Consider the following 23,659-nt stretch of genomic DNA (forward strand, 5'->3'; position numbering starts at 1 on the left):
TTACCCCAACACTGAATGCTGCAAAAGGAGAGAACAGAACACAAATTAGCAGGGTAACGCTCACTCCAAGAAGCAAACATGTAAACTGGGAATGAAAATACAGTTTGTAATATAGCATATTGGAAGAAAATCTTCCTACTGTGGCATTTTTCTTAGCTTTTATTTTATGTGTTTGCTTTTTCTTCCGATAAGGAGGGAAAAAAATAAAAAAAAAGAATTTTTGCCCTTTTGAGTTCCTAATTTTTAATAATAACAACAACAAAAAAAAAAGTTATGTAGAGATTTGGGAATGTATTGCTTTTTAAGATTTTTTTTTTTCATCTTAATTGTAAATATGAATTACTCAGGTGTATTGCCAGATGTTTGAAACATCTTTGTGTTTTCTTACACTGGTTGAAGGTAACTAGATAACAGTAAAAGTGAATAAAAATGAGAGGTTCTGTTTCTTTGTATAGGTAATAGTTTTAGTTTATACAAGTACAAAATATGTTCGTGGGACAGCACAGCTTGCATGCTTTAAGATAAGCCTCGTCATTGAAGTTAAGAAGATAAAACTGTAGCTTTGACTGAGCAATGCGATGAATACTGCAACCACTTTAATGCAAAATTTTTAGATGAATATTTTATTTTAGCCCAAGAAATGGGCAGACAACACAGTGCACCAAATTAAAGCAGGCAAGTCAAGTGAGAAAAAGCCTCCCCTTCTTCATGACAGACAGCAGCATCCTTCTGTTCCTCCTTTTGTTTTCTATGCCTTTCCTCTCTGAGGATGTGCAAAGTGAAAGGCATTGAACCTTTTCTTTTTTTTTTTTTTTCCCTACTAGGTTTGAAACCCTGGTTATTTAAAAACACCAGATATTCTGCCCATATTCATTGTAGCAGGTCAAAGAATTTTAAAACATCCTGGAAGAATGTAATGTCTTATTAATTTTTCAAAACTTTTGAACCAATTCTAAAAGAATTCTAACAGTACCTCACATTTCCAAGATTAAAAATCAGTGGTTTTTTTTTGTTGTTGTTGTTTTTGTTTGTTTTGTATTGTTTTGTTTAATGCATCTATGTGATATTTCATACAGAGTTTATTTTTAGAAATAAGTTGATGCATTCTGCTGACAACTTGGTATGTTTTGGGGATTTGTTTGGTTTTTATTTCCTTAAAGCCCCAAAGGATAAACCTGCCTTGTGCCATTTCTTCAGCAGAAGTACAGCTACTTGGAGGGTTCCAGGACCAGGCTCAGAAGCCAAAGGTACAAGTTGGAAGGCAGGAGAAGTGAACACACTTTACCATCTTGTACACTTGTTAATGAGATTAAGCTACCTTGATGCTAGGAGCTTTGCTGAGGACTGTTTTTCATACTTGCAGGAATCGCAGTGGATAAGTATGGACTCATGTATTTTGTTGATGCCACAATGATTCGAAAAGTGGATCAGAATGGAATTATATCAACTCTGCTGGGCTCCAATGACCTAACTGCCGTTCGACCTCTAAGCTGCGATTCCAGCATGGATGTCAGCCAGGTAGATTCTTGCTGCTTTTTTTCCTGTCAGCATTAGAAGAGATGGGCATCTATTTTGGATGACTGCTTGGCCACTTAAGAAATACATTAGGCATCACAAGATGATAGCGTATTTGATTCATTACTGAAATGAGTGAACCATCTTTTTACTGTGGTTAACACAGGTTATTTATGCAACTGTAGAGAAATAAGGTTGAGATAATGGGAGTTATTGTCTTAATTGCCTGTTTTTCTGTAATTATTGTAGAGCTTTCACAATGTAGCAATCATTCTTTGCACAGAAACACAATTAGCGGAAGTTACCACTGCACATAGCTTTAATATTTCCGAAAAAGAAAATAATTGTTTGAAGTAGCTGCAGTTCATGACTTAGTTTCATGATTTACGCTGATAAACCCCTCACTAATTTGCTGTTATTACACATGGAATTTTAAACACTAGAAGTGTACTTTTCAGTTACGAGTTTTACAGTAATAATTTGTGCAACTCATAGGTACGGCTGGAGTGGCCTACTGATCTCGCTGTCAATCCCATGGACAACTCACTTTATGTCCTAGAGAACAATGTTATTTTACGGATCACAGAAAACCATCAAGTTAGCATTATTGCTGGACGCCCCATGCACTGCCAGGTTCCTGGTATAGACTACTCTCTTAGCAAACTGGCTATTCATTCTGCACTTGAATCAGCCAGTGCCATTGCCATCTCACACACAGGAGTTCTTTACATCAGTGAGACAGATGAAAAAAAAATTAATCGGCTACGCCAGGTAACTACCAATGGAGAAATATGCCTTCTTGCAGGGGCAGCTTCAGACTGTGATTGCAAAAATGATGTCAACTGTAATTGCTATTCTGGGGATGATGGGTATGCCACTGATGCCATCTTAAATTCACCATCTTCCTTAGCTGTGGCCCCAGATGGTACCATCTACATAGCTGATCTTGGAAATATCCGCATTAGGGCTGTCAGTAAAAACAGGCCCATTCTTAATTCTTTTAACCAATATGAAGCTGCATCTCCAGGAGAACAGGAGCTGTATGTCTTCAATGCTGACGGGATTCACCAGTACACTCTCAGCCTTGTTACCGGGGAGTACTTGTACAATTTCACCTATAGCAGCGATAACGATGTCACGGAGGTGATGGACAGCAATGGCAACTCCTTGAAGGTCCGTCGGGATGCCAGTGGAATGCCCCGCCACTTACTGATGCCAGATAATCAGATTGTCACGCTGGCTGTTGGCACTAATGGTGGACTCAAGCTAGTTTCAACGCAGACCCTGGAGCTTGGATTAATGACTTATAACGGGAACAGTGGTCTCTTAGCAACGAAGAGTGATGAAACAGGATGGACAACATTTTATGAGTAAGAATGTTTTTGGATATATTAAGCGTACATTTATTTTTCAAATGGTAGTGATTAGGCCCTGAAGTGATCCTACTGAAATTTGTTGTAGGCTTTTCACTGATGCTGAATAAGGCCTTTGCCTCTCAGTCTAGTACGATGCTAGACGTGATTAAGTGGCTGCTTGATCTCATCAGTTTTGCCATGTTCTTTAGGTGGGTATGGAACCACCTAAATTCCTGCCCATAGTTTGAGGCCAGTGAGGAATTTCGCTCACCTCCAACACGGACTGTGTGTGACATTCAGAAACATGTTTTTGTTTCACCAGCTTGGGCCCCTGTTCTTAGTCACCAGCAAGACCGCAGATAATTCAAATCCAAACCAGCCCCCAGCAATCTATTGCTCCTACTGAGTTGCCCATGTCTATAAACCTAAATACAGCGGTTTCCTTTGGAGCTGAAATTATCTTTCTGTTCAGACTCATATATTACTCATGGTTGATAAAATGTTGATTAACTTTACTGATTGTTCATTCTTGAGACAAGTGAGGAAATTACATCCCCAGCTATCTGTCAGACCCCTGTGTAACTTGCATAATTTGTAGATAACCCAAAAGCACATTGGTGTTCATGAGCATATAGATTAAAAAGACAGAATTTCCTCTTTAAATGAAATTCATCAGATGAAGTTCAAAACTATATTAAAAATATAGAAACACTATTCTGGTTTTCTTTAATAGTTAGCTTATTCTTAATAGTCTTATTGCCATTTACTGACCAACCATTTTTTAAAATAGAATCTAAATGGAACATTCAAAATGTATGTATGATGTTTAAGTATGATAAGTCTGGTGCTTTTTTTTTTTTCAGATAGTTAATTAATAATTGCTAAATATCATTTCTCAAGTTACTAGCTAGAAAGGGTAAACAGGGTTTTATATTTAACCTGTATAGGTTTATCTGTAGACTTATCTTTAAGGTTACAGAATAGCGATGATGCACACCTTTTTTAGTTTATTACTGTATTCATCTCGGCCACCACTTTCTTATTTTTTAGAGAAAATATAAGTAATGCAGGATTATAAGAAACTGTATTCAGTCTGCTGAATACATCTAAATTAGCATTGCACATCAGTGTTTTCTCCACGATGCCTTTCTTTCCCTTAAAAAGGAAAGCATTGCCCTCTCGTGGCCGTCTTCAGATGTGGCCCTGGGAATGGAACCACTGTTTTTTCATATGGACTGTTGGTAGATTTGTGGTTTTATTTCCTCGTTAATGTTTTAGTAAGAGTATTTCTTTAACACACATTAGTTACAAAAATAATCCAGTTCTGTTATTCCTCTAGTTTATGTGAAACTGCACCCTAAAAATGCTCATGGAATTTAATTTGTACAGAACATCGATGTATGCATGTGTACATGCAGACCAACACATACACTATTTTAATATATGTGTGTGAAGTTATATAGTGCATGTGTGTATGCATGCAGCGATGCACAGCAGGAACAGACAAGACTCTTAAATAGTGTAACAGCTAACAGCAGGCTCATATGGGGAAGATTTAGGGTTGGTCTGGGGCATGAAGCACACATCTTTGAAGTGGTCCTCAGTGGTATTCCACTTGGCCTTAGGAGCATCCTAAGAGAATGCTATGTTTTTTTTTCTTGAATCGGCTTATATTATTATTTTTTTTAAGAGAGGGAGAATAAGTGTGCATGCGCATATATGTGGCTCAGCACCTTGCCCTGCTCTATGGTAGGTCCAAAGCTGCTCTTGCTCCTTTCTGCAATACTGTGGATGAAACTGTCCTGGCTTCTCCCACCTACAAGCCATTGAGCTTGTGTAGTCCACATTTCAAACCTCAAAGACCAGAATGTTAGCAATAAAAAGGTGACACGGGTGCCATAATACTGGACATGGGAAAGCGAGTGTTACCACGAGCCTGATGAAGGGATGCAGTCCAGATGTTTGTAGCTCTCTGTGAGCTTTACAAATGCTGAAATGCATCTCATGACTGAACTATGATGTCCATCACATCCCCGTGTGCCTGTTCGGTGACGCAGAACGTCTGAGCTGGTTGTGGCCAGCTCAGAGGCGCTGGGCTGTCCAGCACTGTCCGCACATCGCAGGCAGCATCGTCCAGCAGCTCACACACCTACAGGGCCCCGGTGGCTGCTGCTGCGTGTGGGCAGCGTGGGGCAGCAGCTGGCACAGGGACCTGAACCCGCTCTGCCGGGTCTGGGCATGGCAAAGCGGTGTGCTAGGGAGATGGTAGTGGGCACAGGGAGATAGTGGTTTTTTTAAAGTACTAGGATCTTAAAAGGATCCTAGTACTTTTAGGATCCTAGTTTTTTTAAAGTACTAGGATCCATTCACTCCCTAGAATTTTGTTAATAGAAAAAGCTTGCAGTGAAACTGTGCTGTAGCTGGGGTAACAAGAGCTCCATAATTTCAGTGCATCCATCAGATCTGACTCATCTCTCCTGATGCTGTGTCACACTGTGATAGGTAGTAGCTGCTTCTAAAGGAGATACGAGATGTCCCAGACTGATCCGTATATTTTTCTGTTGCCACATTTTCTTTTTTGATTTGTTCAGAATTGGGTTCCTGTTATGAAGAAGAAAGGTATATAAGCATATAATTCCTGTAAAACATTAATATTATTCAGATAAATGACTGTTTTTTGAAGTCTACTGAGCACTTGGTCTCAAGAATACATACATTCAAAAAAACCCTCAATAATGTCACTTCTAAATTAGAGAGTACGTAAAAGTTTTGTTTTGTTTTATTATTTTTTTTTAATAGGATTTTATTGATGCAATGCATTAAAAAAAAAAAAGCAACACCTTCCTTATACTGCAATCTATATATATAATTGTATTGCAATCTATATATATAATCATTAAGTAATGATTTTTTATGTCTAGCCTATAAACTAAATGGTCTGCGGATCATCATAGAGAGTACTGTTGTTGTCTTATAAACCCTTTTAATCTCTGTCATTTCTCTTTTAAAATAGTGTGACCAGCACTGGGAAAAATGCCCCATGACAGGGGTGGCAAAACACTGGTTTCTAGAAATAGCACTGGAATATTTTCATTTTTCTGTTTCAGTCTCTGTACATACTCACCCATATTTACTCTTAGACAGTCCTTGCACTTTGAACAGAGATTTTCAGTGACTAGCCCACAGCAATCCCCAGGAATTTTTCCTGAGTTAATTAAAAACCCAGCAATGTGAATGAGGAGTTTAAATTAATCTGTCTCGTTTGCATTACCTGAATATATTTGCTGATGGGGAGTTTCACCAGCCATTTTTCTAGATGTTCACCAGGCTCTACATAGTCACTCTGAAACCACTCATCGACTTTTCTAGTTTTGTACTAAATAACAACATCCCTTCTGTAATATTTGACACCAAAGTATTCTCTTCATACCTCTGCTAGTCACTAGGCGTGCCATAGTAGCCCATATACAGACAGGGGGTATCCCATTATTGACCTTTCAGGTTTCTGAAAATCCATTTTTTGTGCTGCTTGTTTTTCCTTGCTAGGTGGATGTTTGGCTGGATCAAGTTCTCCCCTCATCTATGCCTTATGCATACTTTGCAGTACCTTTTTTATGGATCCTTTTACGTAGACTTAACCAAAAAACCTTTCATAGATTATCTAAATGTATTATCTTTTATCCAGTATCTTGTTGATATGGTAAAACATATGTATGTATATATATATATTTATATATATATGTATTTATATTCTAATGGGTAGAAGCTTGTGACTTTTATTAAGAAAAATCATGCTGCTTAATCTTTATTTGATCCTGAACTGCTTAAATGAACACACTATATTATTGGTTCCTTCTAGGTCGCATGATGCTTTGTTTTATTGATTTACTTCTTTGCCTAATGCTTCCGTTGGTTCTGGTAAGACTTGTTGCTCCACAGGTGATTTTTTTCCTTCCTCCTCCATAGTCAGTTGAATGGGTGCAGCCATTTGCAATGGATTTGAAAGGCATATTTTATATTTGTGTTAACTCAGGAGCCTATTTTGTATATTAATTGTGGAGATATGCTGTACAGTTCAGGTGGCCTGCTTTGAGGTTTCTGAATGATTTAATTGTAAAAAATCATGTTGAAAGCACTGGCATTTTTTCTTTTTTACAGCTAAACACAGACCTACAAAGAAATCATCTAGCTTCGTAATACTAAATGTATCACTCTTCTCTTCTGTTACTCTCAGGCAGTGCAAAGGATTTACCAGTTCTCTTCCAGGCTTCTCAATCATTGGATTTCTACACTGGAAGGATGACCAGTTGGTTTCAGTCTCTACCTAAACTTTTCCCTTTATCTACACAGGACATTTTTTCCTTGTCTTTCTGCTGTGTGCTTTGGTAGCGGCTGGGTGAGAGACTCTTGCGCAAGTAGAGTATTGCAGCAACTAGAGGAATACTGATTTTGTGTTTCAGGTCCCCTTTTCTTGCCCTTAAATCCAAAGGATTGCTTCTTTAGCATATGTATGCACAAAAATATAGCATATGAAAGGAAAGGGAGAAATGGTATGATTTGATTCCAGGGAGCATTCCTACTTTGCCCCCTCCCCAGGCATTATAACTCTAAATAAATCTAGTGGCTGCTCTAAGGATCAATAAACTCATGGAGAGCCCTCTTACTTTTTATTATTACTATTATTATTATTATTTATTTTTATGCTTCTGGAGCACTTAATTAATCTTATAAGGTATATTTTGACTGCTGCCCTTTGTGCAGCTCCAACCTGTCCTGTTCTTTAACTTCTCATTCTTAATTTTTATGAGCAAAAGATTCACCCAAAAATGCAGTGCAAGTGCCACAGATAAGATCTAACTGAAATGATTATGTTCTCAAACTGATGTCTCTTATGGCAAATTTATTCCTTGATATGTCATTTAAAATTCTACTTAGTAGTTTTCACTAAGTATGCAGTTGCAAATGTGCAGTGTACGCAATTGTATATTGTAGTATCCATAACAATGCCACTTCTGTAGAGTGAAATGCAACAAATAAGCTATAGATGAATTTACTAACTGTAATTGAGCCACATATCACTCTGTATATCCATAATAATCAATTTTAAAAGAGACTAGTCTGAATTTACACTCATGTAGCTGAGATCAGTATCTCTAAAATTAATATTTCATTATTATAGATTCTTTCAACAACAGAGAAATAGTTATGGCCAAAATGTTTTTGAAAATCTGTTTCATTCTGTATTTTTGCAAAAATTTGGTGCATTATTAATACATTGGGTATTGAAATGAACATATATCCTCATGCTTTTTTGCTCTTACTAACTTTTCTATTAGCTATGATCATGAAGGGCGCCTGACCAATGTAACACGTCCCACTGGAGTGGTAACTAGCCTTCATCGAGAAATGGAAAAGTCTATTACCATCGACATTGAGAATTCTAATCGGGATGATGATGTCACGGTCATCACAAATCTCTCCTCTGTGGAGGCTTCCTATACAGTTGTTCAAGGTACCAAAGTGCACTTCTCAGCACATCTCCTAACCACACACACAATTTGAGAAAGCAATTCTCAAAAGATTTGTGTCATAAGTACAGTCATGAGCAGGGGAAAAAGTATAAGGTTTGCAAGACAAACTCTCATAAAGCTCATTCCTAAAATGACAGGTCTTCAGGACAGGTAAGAGACATTTCACAATCATACTTTGCTTCAAATATGTGTGGTCATTATCTGCTGATGAAAGTTAGTCCTGCTGTTACCTCTTGTATCAGGTTCACTTTACCCACTCACATATTTCTCTGTACTTCACTGCAAAATTGGTTCTGACTTCACTGCCACAAAGATGCGGTCTGACTGATGAATGTTTGCTATCTGTGTAAAAGCCCTTGTGGGGAAACAGGCTCAGGTACTTTTTATTATTAGACATAAATCTTCCAAATTTTTAGACTACCATTAAGTAAAATGTAAAACAGCACCAGCGGATGATCTTGTGCCATAATTAGCACATCAGAGAACAGCGTGACAGCCCCATCATGTCAGAAGAGATTATCAACAAAATGGTGAAATGTTTATGTAGAGCTTTCCAGCACCCACCCACCGTTTCTGATGAAGCAAAAGCAATCACAGTTATCACAGATAGACCAAAAGAAGTTTGGTGAATGATGAGGATTTTTTAATTAAGATATAATGTCACTGGAATAAGAATATCATCACTGAACAATAGTATCTTCCTGACATAAATGTCAACATTTATACATTATTATACCGTGACATGCATGGTTACAAAGACTTTATTTCTCTTATACCGGTTGATTAATTATGTAGATGCTGTCCTATTGTCAGACAAATATTGATGCTTTGGTGACAGCTGCACACTATAACCCTCCATCCTGACTGTCTTAGAATAGACATCACCGTGTCAGAGTTGAGAGAATAGCACTGCTGTAAAAGTACTGGATTATTTTTATAACTTTTCTCAGAAAGCAAAAAGGCCAGGTGTGTGATTGGCTAGGACAGTTCTTGTGTGGCAGAATGAAGAATGACAAATAGGGGACTGTGGCTGCCAGCCTGTATTGTTGGAGCCTCGTACCTTGAGGATTTAAAGCTAAACTGATTCTGTTCAAAGCACCTCCTTGGAGACAGTTTCTAAACAGAGACAGAAAAAGAAGAGGAGCTTACTTGTTCACACCCATAAAGAGTCCAACAGTTGTGTGGAGTCTTTTGTTTGTTTGTTTTCTTTTCTTTTTATCCTAGAATTTAATGTTTTGTTGTTTATCCAGCAGTTCAGTTTTCAGGACTTTTTGTTCATATTAGAAATAAATTACATGGTTGAAATATATCACTGTGCATTTTGATTCATAATTAAGACTAAAGGAAAAACGTAATGAAATAAACATAGTATCTCTCTGCAGGCTCACTGTTACACTACTGTTCTTTACATGAATCAGCAACATCTGTAATTTCCACCATAGTACCACGTAAGTGGTAATTGCAGGCTGACTTCATTTAACATCAACAGGAGTGCAATAAAAAAACAATCAAATTAAGCTATGTGTTTTCTTTATGACTGGAGTAGCTAAATTATTTTCTTTTCATTATTGCTGTAGATCAAGTGAGGAACAGCTACCAGCTCTGTAATAATGGTACTTTGAGAGTGATGTATGCCAATGGCATGAGCATTAGCTTTCACAGTGAACCTCATGTCCTGGCCGGGACTGTAACTCCCACCATAGGACGATGTAACATTTCTCTACCAATGGAAAATGGTTTGAACTCAATTGAATGGCGTCTGAGGAAAGAACAGATTAAAGGCAAAGTGACTGTGTTTGGAAGGAAGCTCAGGGTAAGTAGAATTATTGTAGTGGCAGCATTACAATAATGGTCTTTTCTTCTGTGGGCAGACAACTTTCCATTTAGAAGAACACGTCTTTTCTGTTTTTATTTCTTGAAAATGTGCAGCTCTCAGATTGTCTTTGGTGTGAGAACCATTTCGTTGTTTGAGAGGCCAGTTAAGTACATGGGATCACCTTCTGTAATAAACTGTAGAATTTTCATTACTAAAAGCATTCCAAAAGAGGTTGGTAAAAATACCCAGAATATTGCTGCAAGTGAGGAAAAAAAATCTAGCCAGTCATTTGTAAAAATTCTAGGGCACACTTTACACAGTTAGTCTGTGAAGCCAGCACTATTACTGTTGGAGCGGTTACATTCTGCTTCCCTAAAATCCCCTTACAGTTTCATTAAGACAGGCATATTGTGTTGATTCCCTTTCCTAAGTGGCATGATTGGAAAGTAATTGCCAGAATTACAACGTCATAAGCATAGGCAATGAAAGACACTCTGGTCATGTAATCCATCCCCTGCCAAATGAAAGATCTGCTGCATCCAGATTAATCCCATACTCTGCTCATCTAGTTTGTATTTCACACCTTAAATACCCAAACTTTCTCTGGTTTCTTCAGCATATATAGTTTTGAAAGGGTTTTGAGATACTGGGCAGAAAGAAAAAAATGTAGCGCTGATCCAAATCCGGGTTCTTCTAAATAATTCTTTAATGTCATTGGTCATGAGATACAGTTCAAGATGTGTTCAAGATGACCGCATTAAACACAATACATGTATATGTAGCCAACTACTCAGTAATTTACAAAAACTAATTAGACTAGGATGTTAAATTTTGATATTTCCTATTGCTTAACATCCAGTTCACAGTCTTGAACTAACAAGTCTTTCCTTATTTTCACAAATCCTCAGAATGTGCATGTATTTGTGAGAGAGGGAAGATTAGACGAAAAATGGAATAAGATTAGCAGCTAATCCTTAATGGCTAAATTTCATGGCTGTGTAATTGATTTTTGATGTGTTGACCTGCAGAAATTGACTGTAAGTAGAAAATAGATCAGCTCTGCATTTTGACTAGGTGTTCAAAATAAAAATAAATAGGACCTTAAAATGAAACTGCTGTAATCCTAACTCTCAATACTAAAAATTTAATAGAGGTACTTGTGGTAATTAGCTGAAGTTAAACATGTCTTAGAGCTGAAACCTCGCTTGAGATGGATTTTCTTGCATCATGTTTATGCAAATCAAAACACCGCTTTATCTAGCAACACCTCAACATTTAATTGTCTGGTGTTAGTTCCTGTAACAATAATCACATATCCATTTAGCTCTTTTAAATGAAAATCACTATGAGATTATAACAGGTTGAGTGGACTGAAAATGAAATTTGAAAATGAGGGAGAAAGCACAGAATTTATTTGCATCTCATTTTTATTCTAATTCATCTTTATAAATTGTTTAGTGAATGAAATAGAGCAACTGTGCTGGAAAATCAGGGGGAGCAGGGTGTAGGCAGGGCAGCCGTGGCACCTATCGTACAGACAGGGAAGGGCTGCTGCAGAACACACAGTGTCAGGAAGACCAAAGGGAGGGTGTGTGGAGCCATCGCCTGAATCCCAAATTCAGGATGAGCTATTAGTGAAAGGTGTTATTATGTGGAACTCATCACTTAGAGAACTTAGTGTTAATTTTCATTCTTGGATTTATTCGTATGTGTTGGCAGAGCTGAAAGTGAAGTACAGGTGGAAGAACAGACTCTTCAACTGGGTTGAAGATGATAGAGCCTTATATGATAGTTTCTTCATATTTTGGTCCCATTTCTTATAAGTATCAGACACACAAACGGAAGTGGGAACAAACATGGACCTCCTCCAGCCGCATGCATCAGGCACAAAGTCACACAAGCTTAACAAACGCAATGTGTTTGAATAGGGGCAGACCATGAAAGTGGTTGTACCAAGTAACTTGCACAATGACTGCATGTCCCTGAAGGCTTTGAACCCTTTTTGCTCCAAGACCCTTTTCTCCAGGTAGTGCTGTCACCTGCGCTTCCCCAGATACACACACCTGGAGGCGGTCGGGCTGTACCTGCAGGGCTCTGTGGACATGCCTGGGTGGGCTTGGGTAGCCTGGAAGGGGAGAGCTGTACCTCCCCTTTATATCAGCCAACTCACTGCCCCCTAATATTTTATGTGCCCCACGTCTAATGTCTTGCTAATATTTTCAGATAAAGTCTAGATAATTTCATTCAGAAGAGGTTTTGATACACTGCAACTTTAGGGATTTTTGTTGCAGGACCTCTTACCGACGCACAGAAGGGCTCTTCCCTATTGTGACTTGTTCAGCGGCAGTGAAAGGAAGAATCAGATGTGCATGTAGATAGCAGAACAAAAGAGAAATGGCTTGTTAGATAATCTTCAGTCATGATATTTGCCATAGTGTTATTAGTGTTCCCAAGAAGAGTGGGAGTTTGTCATTTTGTTTGGGTTTCTATATAATTAATATGACACTACAATTACACTCTGTGGTTTTACTTATTTTACAATGAAAATGAAGTTACTGAGTTACCCAGGCGGGTGCTTCTTTATTCTTTAAGTGATGTTTATCTATGTGCATAGCTCTTTTTCTATGTAATCATTTCAAAAACTAATACTTTAGTTATCGAAGGGGAAAAAAAATAACCTTTATAACATCTTTGGGAAGAGGGAGGATACCTGGAATCTGACTTTCCTACATGCAGATTAGTTATACCTTCTGTGCTGGAGGGAAGAAAGGGAGGAATCCACAGAAAACCCAACTGCTTTATGAAGCTTCAGAAATTTAAAATAAAAGGCTAGAATTTGATTCTCAATGTTTCTGAAAGACTGGAGTAGAAAAAAAAAATAATTAAAACACCTCTGCCTATCCACAGAAGATCAGAATCTTTCCATCATAGGCTAGTCTTTTATTTTAATGTGACAGCTAAGTGTTTTTGCGGAGCTTTCTCCTGCTTCCCCAAGACCTCTATGAAGGAAAGAATTCGCCTTGTCTCTGTCATAAGGATCGATCTCTCATTTACAAAGGTAAATGGTTGAGAAAATATTGATGTTGAGTTGCCTTCCATAGCTTTGTTTCCATTAAAATGGGAGAGCAGAATATGATTTATTTTGCCAAGATGTTTTTAAAAAAAATGCCCTGTCTTTGCTTTGACTCACAGGAGAAGTTGGTGCTGGAAAAACCTTTGGGAAAACCTACAGAAAAAAAGCTTTTCCTAATGATTGCTGCTGAGGAAATGCAAACTGCTAAAGAGCTAAATTTTATTAATGGAAAAAATGAGGATAATGAGCGATAATTTGAAATAATTACTTCTTTACAAACACAAAATTGTATTAATTTTAAATTTGCTTTCAGTATAACTGAATTACTACAGAGTAGGTTGGGATGGGAATTGGGTTTACCCCTGCCAGTGAAAATATCTCAGAATAACTTTTATGTCTTCGAGAAAGGCTCAGGGTTAATTTACATATTGTTTGATGTGCAGTTTAATTTTGGATAACAGAAAACGTTGCTTAATCAAAGCTACTGTAAAACATAAGCTGAAGAACAAATTCCCAGAAACCGATGAATACTTTTTAAGTAGTCATTGCTGTCAAATGATATCTAATTTAAAGACTTCTACTTTATTAATGACGCATCTACAATTAAATTACTTAAGAAGCTTTATCAGATTACAGCATTAGCCTGAATTCTGTGGTTTAGCCTCCAGTGAATATATTTTTATATCTCTCATTATAGCACTTTCAGTAGAAACCTTACTATTTGGCGTTCTTATGCTCCTTTGTTTCTGCTTTGCTCTTTTGCTTAAAAAAAAAAAAAAAATTAAAAAAGCAGGGACTGAAACACTTCATGCTGTGCTTTAATTTGAAAATTGTAACTGAAAAATCTGGATAAAATGAAAAATATTTAACCTAATTACTTAGAACATTTGTTTCACACAATCAGAACTCCATCCCAGCCTGTATTACCAGGATTTTTGATCAGAAGAAATGAAACACAACCCAGCTGATGGGGTTGCTTGAGAGATCTCTTGAATGTTTGGAAAGTAAATGAAGAAAGCATTAATGGAATCAATTAGTAAGCAGGGTGTTCCAGCTACAAAACCTAAGTGGCTAAACCTCCAAGAAGATTATAAAATTGCTTTTTTTTTTTCTATTGTCCTTGGAGTCATTGTAGGGAAAAAGGCTCAGAACTACTGATAGCAGAAGTAGAATGCAGAATCAGAAGTAGTGACAGCAGAAGTAGAGAAGTTACTTCCATGCAGAATCACTCATTTTGCTGCTGTTAACTGTTTGCAATTTAAGATACAGGTATGCGGTGTGTCTGTCCACTCTGACAAGAGGGAAGTCTTTGTAAGACTTCAGCTCCCACGGTGTGGGGAAATGGGAGATATCCCACTTGAAGCAGCATATTTGAAAATACCTGGAAATGGAACATCAAAGCCTGTTAATTAGAAAGCGTCCTACACTTTTCAAAAATTGGGGGAAATTTCATGCATACTACTTTTCATCCTTATGCATGCTACTTTCACTGTGGAAGTTCATACAAGCATAGTGCCCACTGGTCACTGAATACAGCCTTCTTTCATTTCAATAGGTTCATGGAAGGAATTTACTGTCCATTGATTACGACCGGAATATACGCACAGAAAAGATCTATGACGATCACCGGAAATTTACACTGAGGATAATTTACGATCAACTAGGACGGCCTTTTCTTTGGCTGCCTAGCAGTGGTCTGGCTGCTGTCAACGTGTCCTATTTCTTCAATGGACGCCTGGCTGGGCTTCAGCGTGGTGCCATGAGTGAAAGAACAGATATAGATAAGCAAGGCAGGATCATATCGCGCATGTTTGCGGATGGGAAGGTTTGGAGCTACACCTACCTAGAAAAAGTAGGTGATGTAGTCTTATGTTCTGAAAATAGCTACAAAGAGACAGTACTACTCCACTTCATTTTTAAGTGCTGTATATAACACATTAACACAAGATCTAAATATCTAAAATATCTGACATGCAGTTACATATGATGTAAGCTGTTAATAATCCCTTTGTACTTGATTTCAAAAGTTCTTAGTTTTCAATTAGTCAACTGAATTTGACTTATTTTTAATATTAAGTATTTTGTTCATGGTTTTTATCTTTTGATAAAGATAAAAAGCAAGTAGGCCACCACATAGTGGCATAAACTAACATAACGAATTGTGCTTAATTAAGACCAAAACCACATGACTAAACCTGACCAAAAGTTCAAGTAGAAACAGGTAATTCATCTCTAATCATTATGTATTAAAATAAAATATTATAATGCATTTTTATTTATCCTAATTAAGATTCTTTAATCGTGAAAGTCTTAAATACTTCAAAACTGCATATTATTTTCCCTCTACCTTCTTTGTTGTTTTAAGCAAGCCAGAGCTGATGTTTTCTTAGTTTCTCTTGTGTTTCATGGCAATAGCTGTGAATTGCTATTGCTTGCAGAAAGATAAATCAAGTAATTTACCTAACTCCTCTGCATCCTTAAAAAAAAAAAAAAATCCTACTAAAGGGAGAGTAGCTAATAGGTTGCTAACCTACACTTTCTCTGGAGTGTCAGCATATTGATTTCCAAGCAGCAGATCCTCTCATCCGGCAATCTGACAATACTCCAGAGCAGCTTCGTACCCCTAACTAATGTATATATGTCTCTTTTTATTAATTTAATGTTACTGCCTCCTCAGTAAACTTTGCTTTTTTTAAATGCCCTCTCAGAGGTCACAAGATGAAAGACAGTAACTGTGGGTGTGTTGTTTTTTTCTTCTCTATAGTCGATGGTGCTACTGCTTCAGAGCCAACGGCAGTACATCTTCGAGTACGATTCTTCAGACCGGCTCCACGCTGTTACCATGCCTAGTGTTGCTCGGCACAGCATGTCAACTCACACGTCTGTTGGCTACATTAGGAATATTTATAATCCTCCTGAAAGCAACGCATCAGTGATTTTTGATTATAGTGATGATGGGAGGATTTTGAAAACATCGTTTTTAGGTACTGGTCGACAAGTCTTTTACAAGTATGGGAAGCTATCCAAATTATCTGAGATTGTTTATGACAGTACTGCAGTTACTTTTGGATACGATGAAACTACAGGTGTCCTAAAAATGGTGAATTTGCAAAGTGGAGGATTTTCTTGTACAATCCGCTATCGTAAAATTGGTCCTCTTGTTGACAAACAAATCTATAGATTCTCTGAGGAGGGTATGGTCAATGCAAGGTTTGATTATACATATCATGATAATAGTTTTCGAATTGCGAGCATCAAACCTATAATAAGCGAGACACCCCTTCCAGTTGATCTTTACCGTTATGATGAGATTTCTGGCAAAGTAGAACATTTTGGCAAATTTGGAGTTATTTATTATGATATAAATCAAATTATTACTACAGCAGTAATGACACTGAGTAAACACTTTGATACCCATGGGCGCATTAAAGAAGTTCAATACGAAATGTTCAGATCTCTGATGTACTGGATGACTGTACAATATGACAGTATGGGAAGGGTAACTAAGCGAGAACTGAAACTTGGTCCGTATGCCAACACAACCAAGTACACCTATGATTATGATGGAGATGGACAACTGCAAAGTGTAGCAGTAAATGATAGGCCAACCTGGCGTTATAGTTACGATCTGAATGGAAATCTTCACCTTCTGAATCCTGGAAACAGCGTCCGGCTGATGCCGCTGCGCTACGATCTAAGAGACAGGATTACGCGCTTAGGTGACATACCCTACAAAATCGATGATGATGGATTCCTGTGTCAACGAGGCTCAGATGTTTTTGAGTACAACTCCAAAGGACTCTTAACAAGAGCTTACAACAAAGCAAATGGGTGGAGCGTTCAGTACCGTTACGACGGACTTGGCCGAAGGGCTTCTTGTAAGACTAACCTAGGGCATCATCTACAGTACTTTTATGCTGATCTTCACAACCCAACAAGGGTAACTCATGTCTACAATCATTCCAATTCAGAAATTACCTCTTTGTATTACGATTTGCAAGGCCACCTGTTTGCAATGGAGAGTAGCAGCGGGGAAGAATATTATGTTGCCTCTGATAACACAGGCACTCCGTTAGCTGTATTCAGCATCAACGGCCTCATGATCAAACAGCTTCAGTACACGGCGTATGGGGAGATTTATTATGACTCTAACCCCGATTTCCAGTTGGTTATTGGGTTCCATGGAGGGCTGTATGATCCTTTAACCAAACTCGTCCATTTTACCCAAAGGGACTATGATGTCCTTGCTGGACGCTGGACATCTCCTGATTACACAATGTGGAAAAACATTGGTAAAGAACCTGCCCCTTTCAACCTGTACATGTTCAAGAGTAACAACCCCCTCAGCAATGAACTGGATCTAAAGAATTATGTAACAGGTGAGACTTCATTGTGTTTTTTTGTTTGTTTTTTTTTATAAATAACAGTAATAATAAGTTTGTGTGTTCTCTGGGGGAGGAAATCAGGCTTCCCCTTACTAGCCAGCTTGCTGGTGTGGGAGCATCCAGGTCAGGCCATTTTCCATTTTGTGCTGTTGGGCCGTTTTCCTTTTTGTGTCTGGCTGCTTTTGTTCTTTGATACCACTCCTCTGGTGCTAAAAGAGAAGCTGCAAGGAATAACAGGAAGGGAAAAATAAAGTACTTTGACCTAAATATTCAATTTCATCTAGGTCATAGTGCTCTTCATATTGAACTCAGTACTGTATGGAGATGTGTCCATGAAATATTTAAAGAAAAGAGACATCTCCTACAAGAAACACTGGCAGGTTAGTTGGAGAATCAGGAACCAGAACTTCTCAGTATCTCTTCCCTTCAGGGCTGCTTTCAAAATTAACTCCTGAGTTAGCCCATTGGCACATTATGAATTAGCACCAAAAATGGATTTAATTAAAACTCACTGTCCCATTTGGCTTTTAATATGCAAACTGTCTTTAGTCTTTAAAACAAAAACCTTGATTTTTTCACAATCATTTCCTCCTGTAAGGGTTAGGAAATTTTATGGAATGTATACAGCTCAGAAAGAGAAACAATAAAATAGTTTTGATCATGTATGCTAGAACTGGGTAAAACTTGTAACCTCTTCTTAAGTAGTAATAAATTTTCACTTAGTAAGATCACACAGTACTTGCAGTAGCTGCCGGCAATTTTTAAAAGGAAAGGTAATTAACATGTCTTCAGGAAAGGCATTTTTCAAAGTTGAATCTGTAGTATACAATAATTACAGCAATGATATTTTAAAAAATGAGCTATCTTAATTTTAGCAGTAATTTGAATTTCAAGAAAAGTGTGCATTTCCTTCAAAGAAAATCATAGCAGGTTTCATTAGTTGTTTGGGACCTAGTTGTATGTGTAACACACTAGTGGCTCTACTGTAGCTGCTTTGCAATTTGAAGATAGTGGGATTTGTGCCTGATAAGGTCAAAATATTGACTTAAACTACCTTGGGATCAAACTCTGTTGTCCTAAATTCAACAAAATTCTATTTGCATCCACAGCTGTTTGGTTGCAATCTTCAATGTCATCTTCTGATATTTTGCTATAGTCCGAAGTTGCATTTATTTCATTTATCCATCCATTGGCTGAAGTCCTGGAAAATATATTGAAATATAGTGCACATTGGTACAACACATACCTTGTAGTCTGTAAAAAAGAAAAATCAAAATTTCATTGATGATGTAAATATTTGTTGTTCTAATCAAATTGTTGCTCTATGCAGATTGCTCATAAGCAAGTTGTCTTGCACAAGTGGTTTTGTTGGCACCCTGGTTTTCATATTGTAAAAAAAAAAAACCAAACCTCTCTCTCTTGTGTAACTGGAGATGCATGTACATATCTTCACAGAAGCAGAGCATTTTACTACTCACTTCACTGTAGGGATGGCTAAGAAAAGGAGATGGTTGCTGTCAGATATCCACAACCAATAAGTATTACCCTTTCTGTGATGCAACGTTACCACAGCTAAAACTTTTGGGGAAGCAGGTGCTGGGTCGGGGCTGAGCACGCCCCGAGGTTTGCAGCTTCAGGCAGGTGCTCCGCAGGCGCTCTGCACGCCGCGTGCCTGCCTGCTGCAAGCACCGCGCGCAGTGATAGTGCCGGGAGCTGCTGGAGGCCTGCGAGGAGGGAAGGCCTCTGGGAATGGCAGAGGAGGTGGTTTTAAAAACTGGTTGTGATGAAATGAGCACAGCCCTGGTGAAACGAGAAGTGCCTGTGCCCCCACACTGTCTCTTAGCCTGTGACAGCCAGATAAATGATGCACAGTAAATCATTAGTTCTCTGTACCTGCCGAATGAGAATTACTGCTATTGCCTTAGCGGAAGTTAGTTGCTCTTTTTCAACCAGAAATGAAGGCAGGGCTTGTCAGGTCACACCGAGCACTGGGTCTCCCCGTGGCACGTCCCAGCGCGGAGCCATGACCTTGCTGGGCAGCCCCTCACCTGCTGGCTGTGCTTGGTGTGTGGGGAGGCTGCTGTGGTCCCGAAATGCAGACGTCTGAATTTCCAGCCTGGCTTCTGACTGCCCTCACTTGGTGGAGCCTCCTGAGACCAGACAACAGCTGATGGGCGTAGGACATAGAAGAGAAGCCGTGCATTTTCCCAGAGGACTTCTCAGTGTTCTCGGGGGTGCTAACCTAATAAAGCACCATTTCACAATCTCGTTTATGGGTTACATTAACCCTGTCAGAAGGTGTCAGAGATGGGACAAGTATTGCCTATGGTAAAGGGTTTTTCCATGTGCTATCGTGGAAAAAGAATGAGAGGTGGTGTATCACTGATCAACTATTCAGGATAAATTTGAAGCAACAGTACCTGTGTTTGTTTGCTGTGGAATACTCGGTTCTGTAAAGTGCCATGCTGCAATATAAACTATAAATTCAACTTGGATTTATACTTGCTACTTGAAACTAAGGGGGTCAAAGGTAGATTTCCTGAATTTATGGATTTCTTGTACTTACGCACATTTATTTCTCACTTGCCTGCTTACTTTTGATTTTTAGATGTCAAAAGCTGGTTGGTGATGTTCGGATTTCAGCTCAGCAACATTATTCCTGGTTTCCCTAGAGCAAAAATGTACTTTGTGTCACCGCCATATGAGTTGTCTGAGAGCCAAGCATGTGAAAATGGCCAGGTAGGCAGAAAAGTGAAGTTCTTTCTTTTGGTACATTTGCCCCACTCTATGAATAGAACTGCTGGCTCCTCGGTAGTTACAATGTAAGGCCACGCATTTATTTCATCAGTGTAAAATGGAAGTGAGTATAGCTAGATTTTATACTAATGAACAGATGCCTTTCTTGCCAGCCTTCGTTGTTATCATAATGATGGTGTCATTAGTTTGTCTTTTATTGAGTTCTTCCTTGATTAATGAGTTGTAACTTGATTAACTTGATTAACAGTGACAAAAGGAAACTCTGCATGGTAAATTATCATCTGTTGTACCTTTGGTAAAATTACCCTAATAACCTGTGTGTTACAATGAACTTAGGTTGGTACTTTGCTGTACTGCTAAGAAATGGTTTTACTCCCCGCCCTGTAATAGGATTTGTCATCGTTTTATGTTTGAAGGTTTTCTCACAGAGGCTTTGGTTTGCTACTGCTGTTACAGTGTTTGTTCTTGTCAGGTTAAGGGTGGGAAATGGTATTAAGCATTCTGCCTTTACAATAAATTCCAGCCAGTTGAATATACTTAAAAGGAGTAGTAGGCCAGTTTCAAACTTAGTCTGTGCTAGATTTACTTCACGTTTATGGAAGTACAACTGATATGACTGTGTAAACCAAAACATAACACTTCTACTTGCTTCTAAGTCATTTGAGAATCTAAATCCTCTCTCAGGAATTACTTCGATATTTTGGAGCCCAAATCTCATTTCCAAACAGTTTACATTCATAAGCATTTTAGTCCTATACACCAATTGAAATCTCTGGGCAAAAGTTAAAGCCCCATGCGAAAGTTAAGCGCCATCTTTTAACAAATTGATTCTGTTTTAAGATCTGATTAAAATTGTGTTAGACTTGGATTTTAGTTATTCTTGCAATTGCCATCATGTACCTATAAATAGCCCAGAGATTCGCGGTACGTATTTGCTATGAAAGGTGATTTGTGAGAAACCTTTTATTTGGCATTATTGATTGTAAAATAATTTTTAAAAGATAACCGAGGGTGGTCTTTCTACAGCCTAGATTTTTTTGCTGTGTACCTTTTCCTTAGAAACGCAAAACCAAAGATTAGCACTGTTCTCTGACATCGGTATTTTCAGGTCTTTATCTTTTTTGCTGTTTTGTTTTGTTTTCCCAGCTAATTACAGGAGTTCAGCAGACAACAGAAAGACACAATCAAGCTTTCATGGCTCTTGAGGGACAGGTCATATCTAAAAGATTACATGCCAATATTAGAGAAAAAGCAGGTCACTGGTTTGCAACAAGCACTCCTATTATTGGGAAAGGAATCATGTTTGCTGTAAAGGAAGGCCGTGTAACCACTGGCATTTCCAGCATAGCCACAGACGATAGCAGAAAAATTGCCTCTGTCCTTAACAGTGCTCACTACCTGGAGAAAATGCACTACAGCATCGAGGGGAAGGATACTCATTACTTTGTCAAGATAGGCTCAGCTGATAGCGACCTCGTAACCCTCGCGATGACCAGCGGGCGGAAGGTCCTGGACAGCGGAGTAAACGTGACCGTTTCCCAGCCAGCTCTCCTAATCAACGGAAGGACTCGACGGTTCACGAATATTGAATTTCAGTACTCCACCCTGCTGATCAACATCCGCTACGGGCTAACCGCCGACACGCTGGACGAGGAGAAGGCGAGAGTGCTAGACCAGGCTCGGCAGCGAGCCCTGGGGTCAGCGTGGGCCAAGGAGCAGCAGAAGGCACGGGATGGCCGCGAGGGCAGCCGCGTATGGACAGACGGAGAGAAGCAACAGCTTCTGAACACGGGAAGGGTTCAAGGTTACGAGGGATATTATGTCCTGCCTGTGGAGCAGTACCCAGAGCTAGCAGACAGTAGCAGCAACATCCAGTTTTTAAGACAGAATGAAATGGGAAAGAGGTAACAAATTAACCTGCTGTCATCCTTTGCTGGATGAATCAGTAGTCGTAACTGTTATCTCCTCTCCTAAGGAGATGAAGACCTACATGGGGGCACTAGGCTGAGCTACTTTGGGATAGTAAGTGGCAAAAAAGCTCATTTTTTGAGTTAAATGCTACTGTTCAAGTGATTAAAAACCACATCCTGAAGTGGACTAAAGCCTGACTGAAAACTCTAACCATACAAATTAAACAGTACCCCTGAAATATTACCCACTTGTTCTGGGTCTAACGAAAAATAAAAAGAAGGCCTCGTATTGTATTACCTCACTCCATTCACACGTGAGCAAACTAAGAAATCCAAGTGGGCCACTTTCACTAACCAGCTGATGAAACACAAATGATTCAGACTGCTTGTTTGATAAATATCCAAGAGGTTTTCATTTAAAGCAAAATACAGGTGCATTTAAAACATGACTTTGGGGTGATTTGTGTGTAGCAACTGGAGGAAAATGAGAATGCAAGTGAGAGCACACTGGAAATAGTAAAGGAAAATATATTTAAGAATAACAAAACCGCACTTGCACTCTGACCCTCCATTTGTCTGGCCTGAAGCTTAACTTATTCAAAGAGGGCAGAGTGTAAAGTTACATTCAAAATGGTGGCTATAAATCACTACAAATAAATTTCATACTCTGTTTGTCTTTGAAGATTTCCATTGTGGACAGTATAACACAGTTACAGGGTGTAGTCTGTTTAGATTCAGTAGTTTGTTGGTATCAGTTCCAGTAGAGCTGTGGGCATTGTGTTACACTATTGCAAATGGGCACCACGTCAGATCACCCTGTACATACATCAGCCAGAAGGCACAATCACTGTTTCAGATTTAAAAATTATTAGTGTGTTTGTTTGGTCGAGAAACTGAGACAATCACATTACAGTCACCACAAAAAAAAATAAAAAAATAAAATTAAAAAAAAAAAAAGTCTAATAAGAACTTTGGTACAAGAACTTTTTTGTAATATACATGTATGAATTGTTCATTGAGTTTTTATATTAATTTTAATTTGCTGCTAAGCAAAGACTAGAGACAGGCAAAGATAATTTATGGCAAAGTGTTTAAATTGTTTATACATAAATAAAGTCTCTAAAACTCCTGTGAATATTTTGTCTTCCATTGTGAAATCTGTTAAAAATTAAAAAATATCAGTGTGTCGCTGTCATCTCATACATGCAGCATCTTCTATGTAGCAGTGATCGTTGTAGCATGGATTCCACAGAGGGACGTTCTTTTGACCTCTGGGTAAGCAAAAACTACATACACACAACCTGAAATTCTGTTTAG

The 23,659-nt window shown here is 38.4% G+C and overlaps 1 protein-coding gene across 1 annotated transcript in view; it reads left to right on the forward strand.

Moving 5' to 3' along the window:
- Positions 1-23,403, forward strand: part of TENM2 (teneurin transmembrane protein 2) — a 782,568-nt gene extending 759,165 nt beyond the window's left edge. Inside the window, exons 27-34 of the mRNA XM_082771651.1 lie at positions 1,364-1,518; positions 2,011-2,885; positions 8,207-8,382; positions 9,979-10,214; positions 14,846-15,142; positions 16,055-17,669; positions 20,284-20,414; positions 21,579-23,403. Of these exons, the coding sequence (XP_082627777.1) occupies positions 1,364-1,518; positions 2,011-2,885; positions 8,207-8,382; positions 9,979-10,214; positions 14,846-15,142; positions 16,055-17,669; positions 20,284-20,414; positions 21,579-22,340 (4,247 nt within the window). The 3' untranslated portion in view covers positions 22,341-23,403. The remainder of the gene's footprint in view (positions 1-1,363; positions 1,519-2,010; positions 2,886-8,206; positions 8,383-9,978; positions 10,215-14,845; positions 15,143-16,054; positions 17,670-20,283; positions 20,415-21,578) is intronic.
- The last annotated feature ends 256 nt before the right edge of the window (positions 23,404-23,659 follow it).

Source organism: Aythya marila, assembly GCF_965140915.1.
Source record: "Aythya marila genome assembly, chromosome: 14".
Lineage (NCBI taxonomy): Eukaryota > Metazoa > Chordata > Aves > Anseriformes > Anatidae > Aythya > Aythya marila.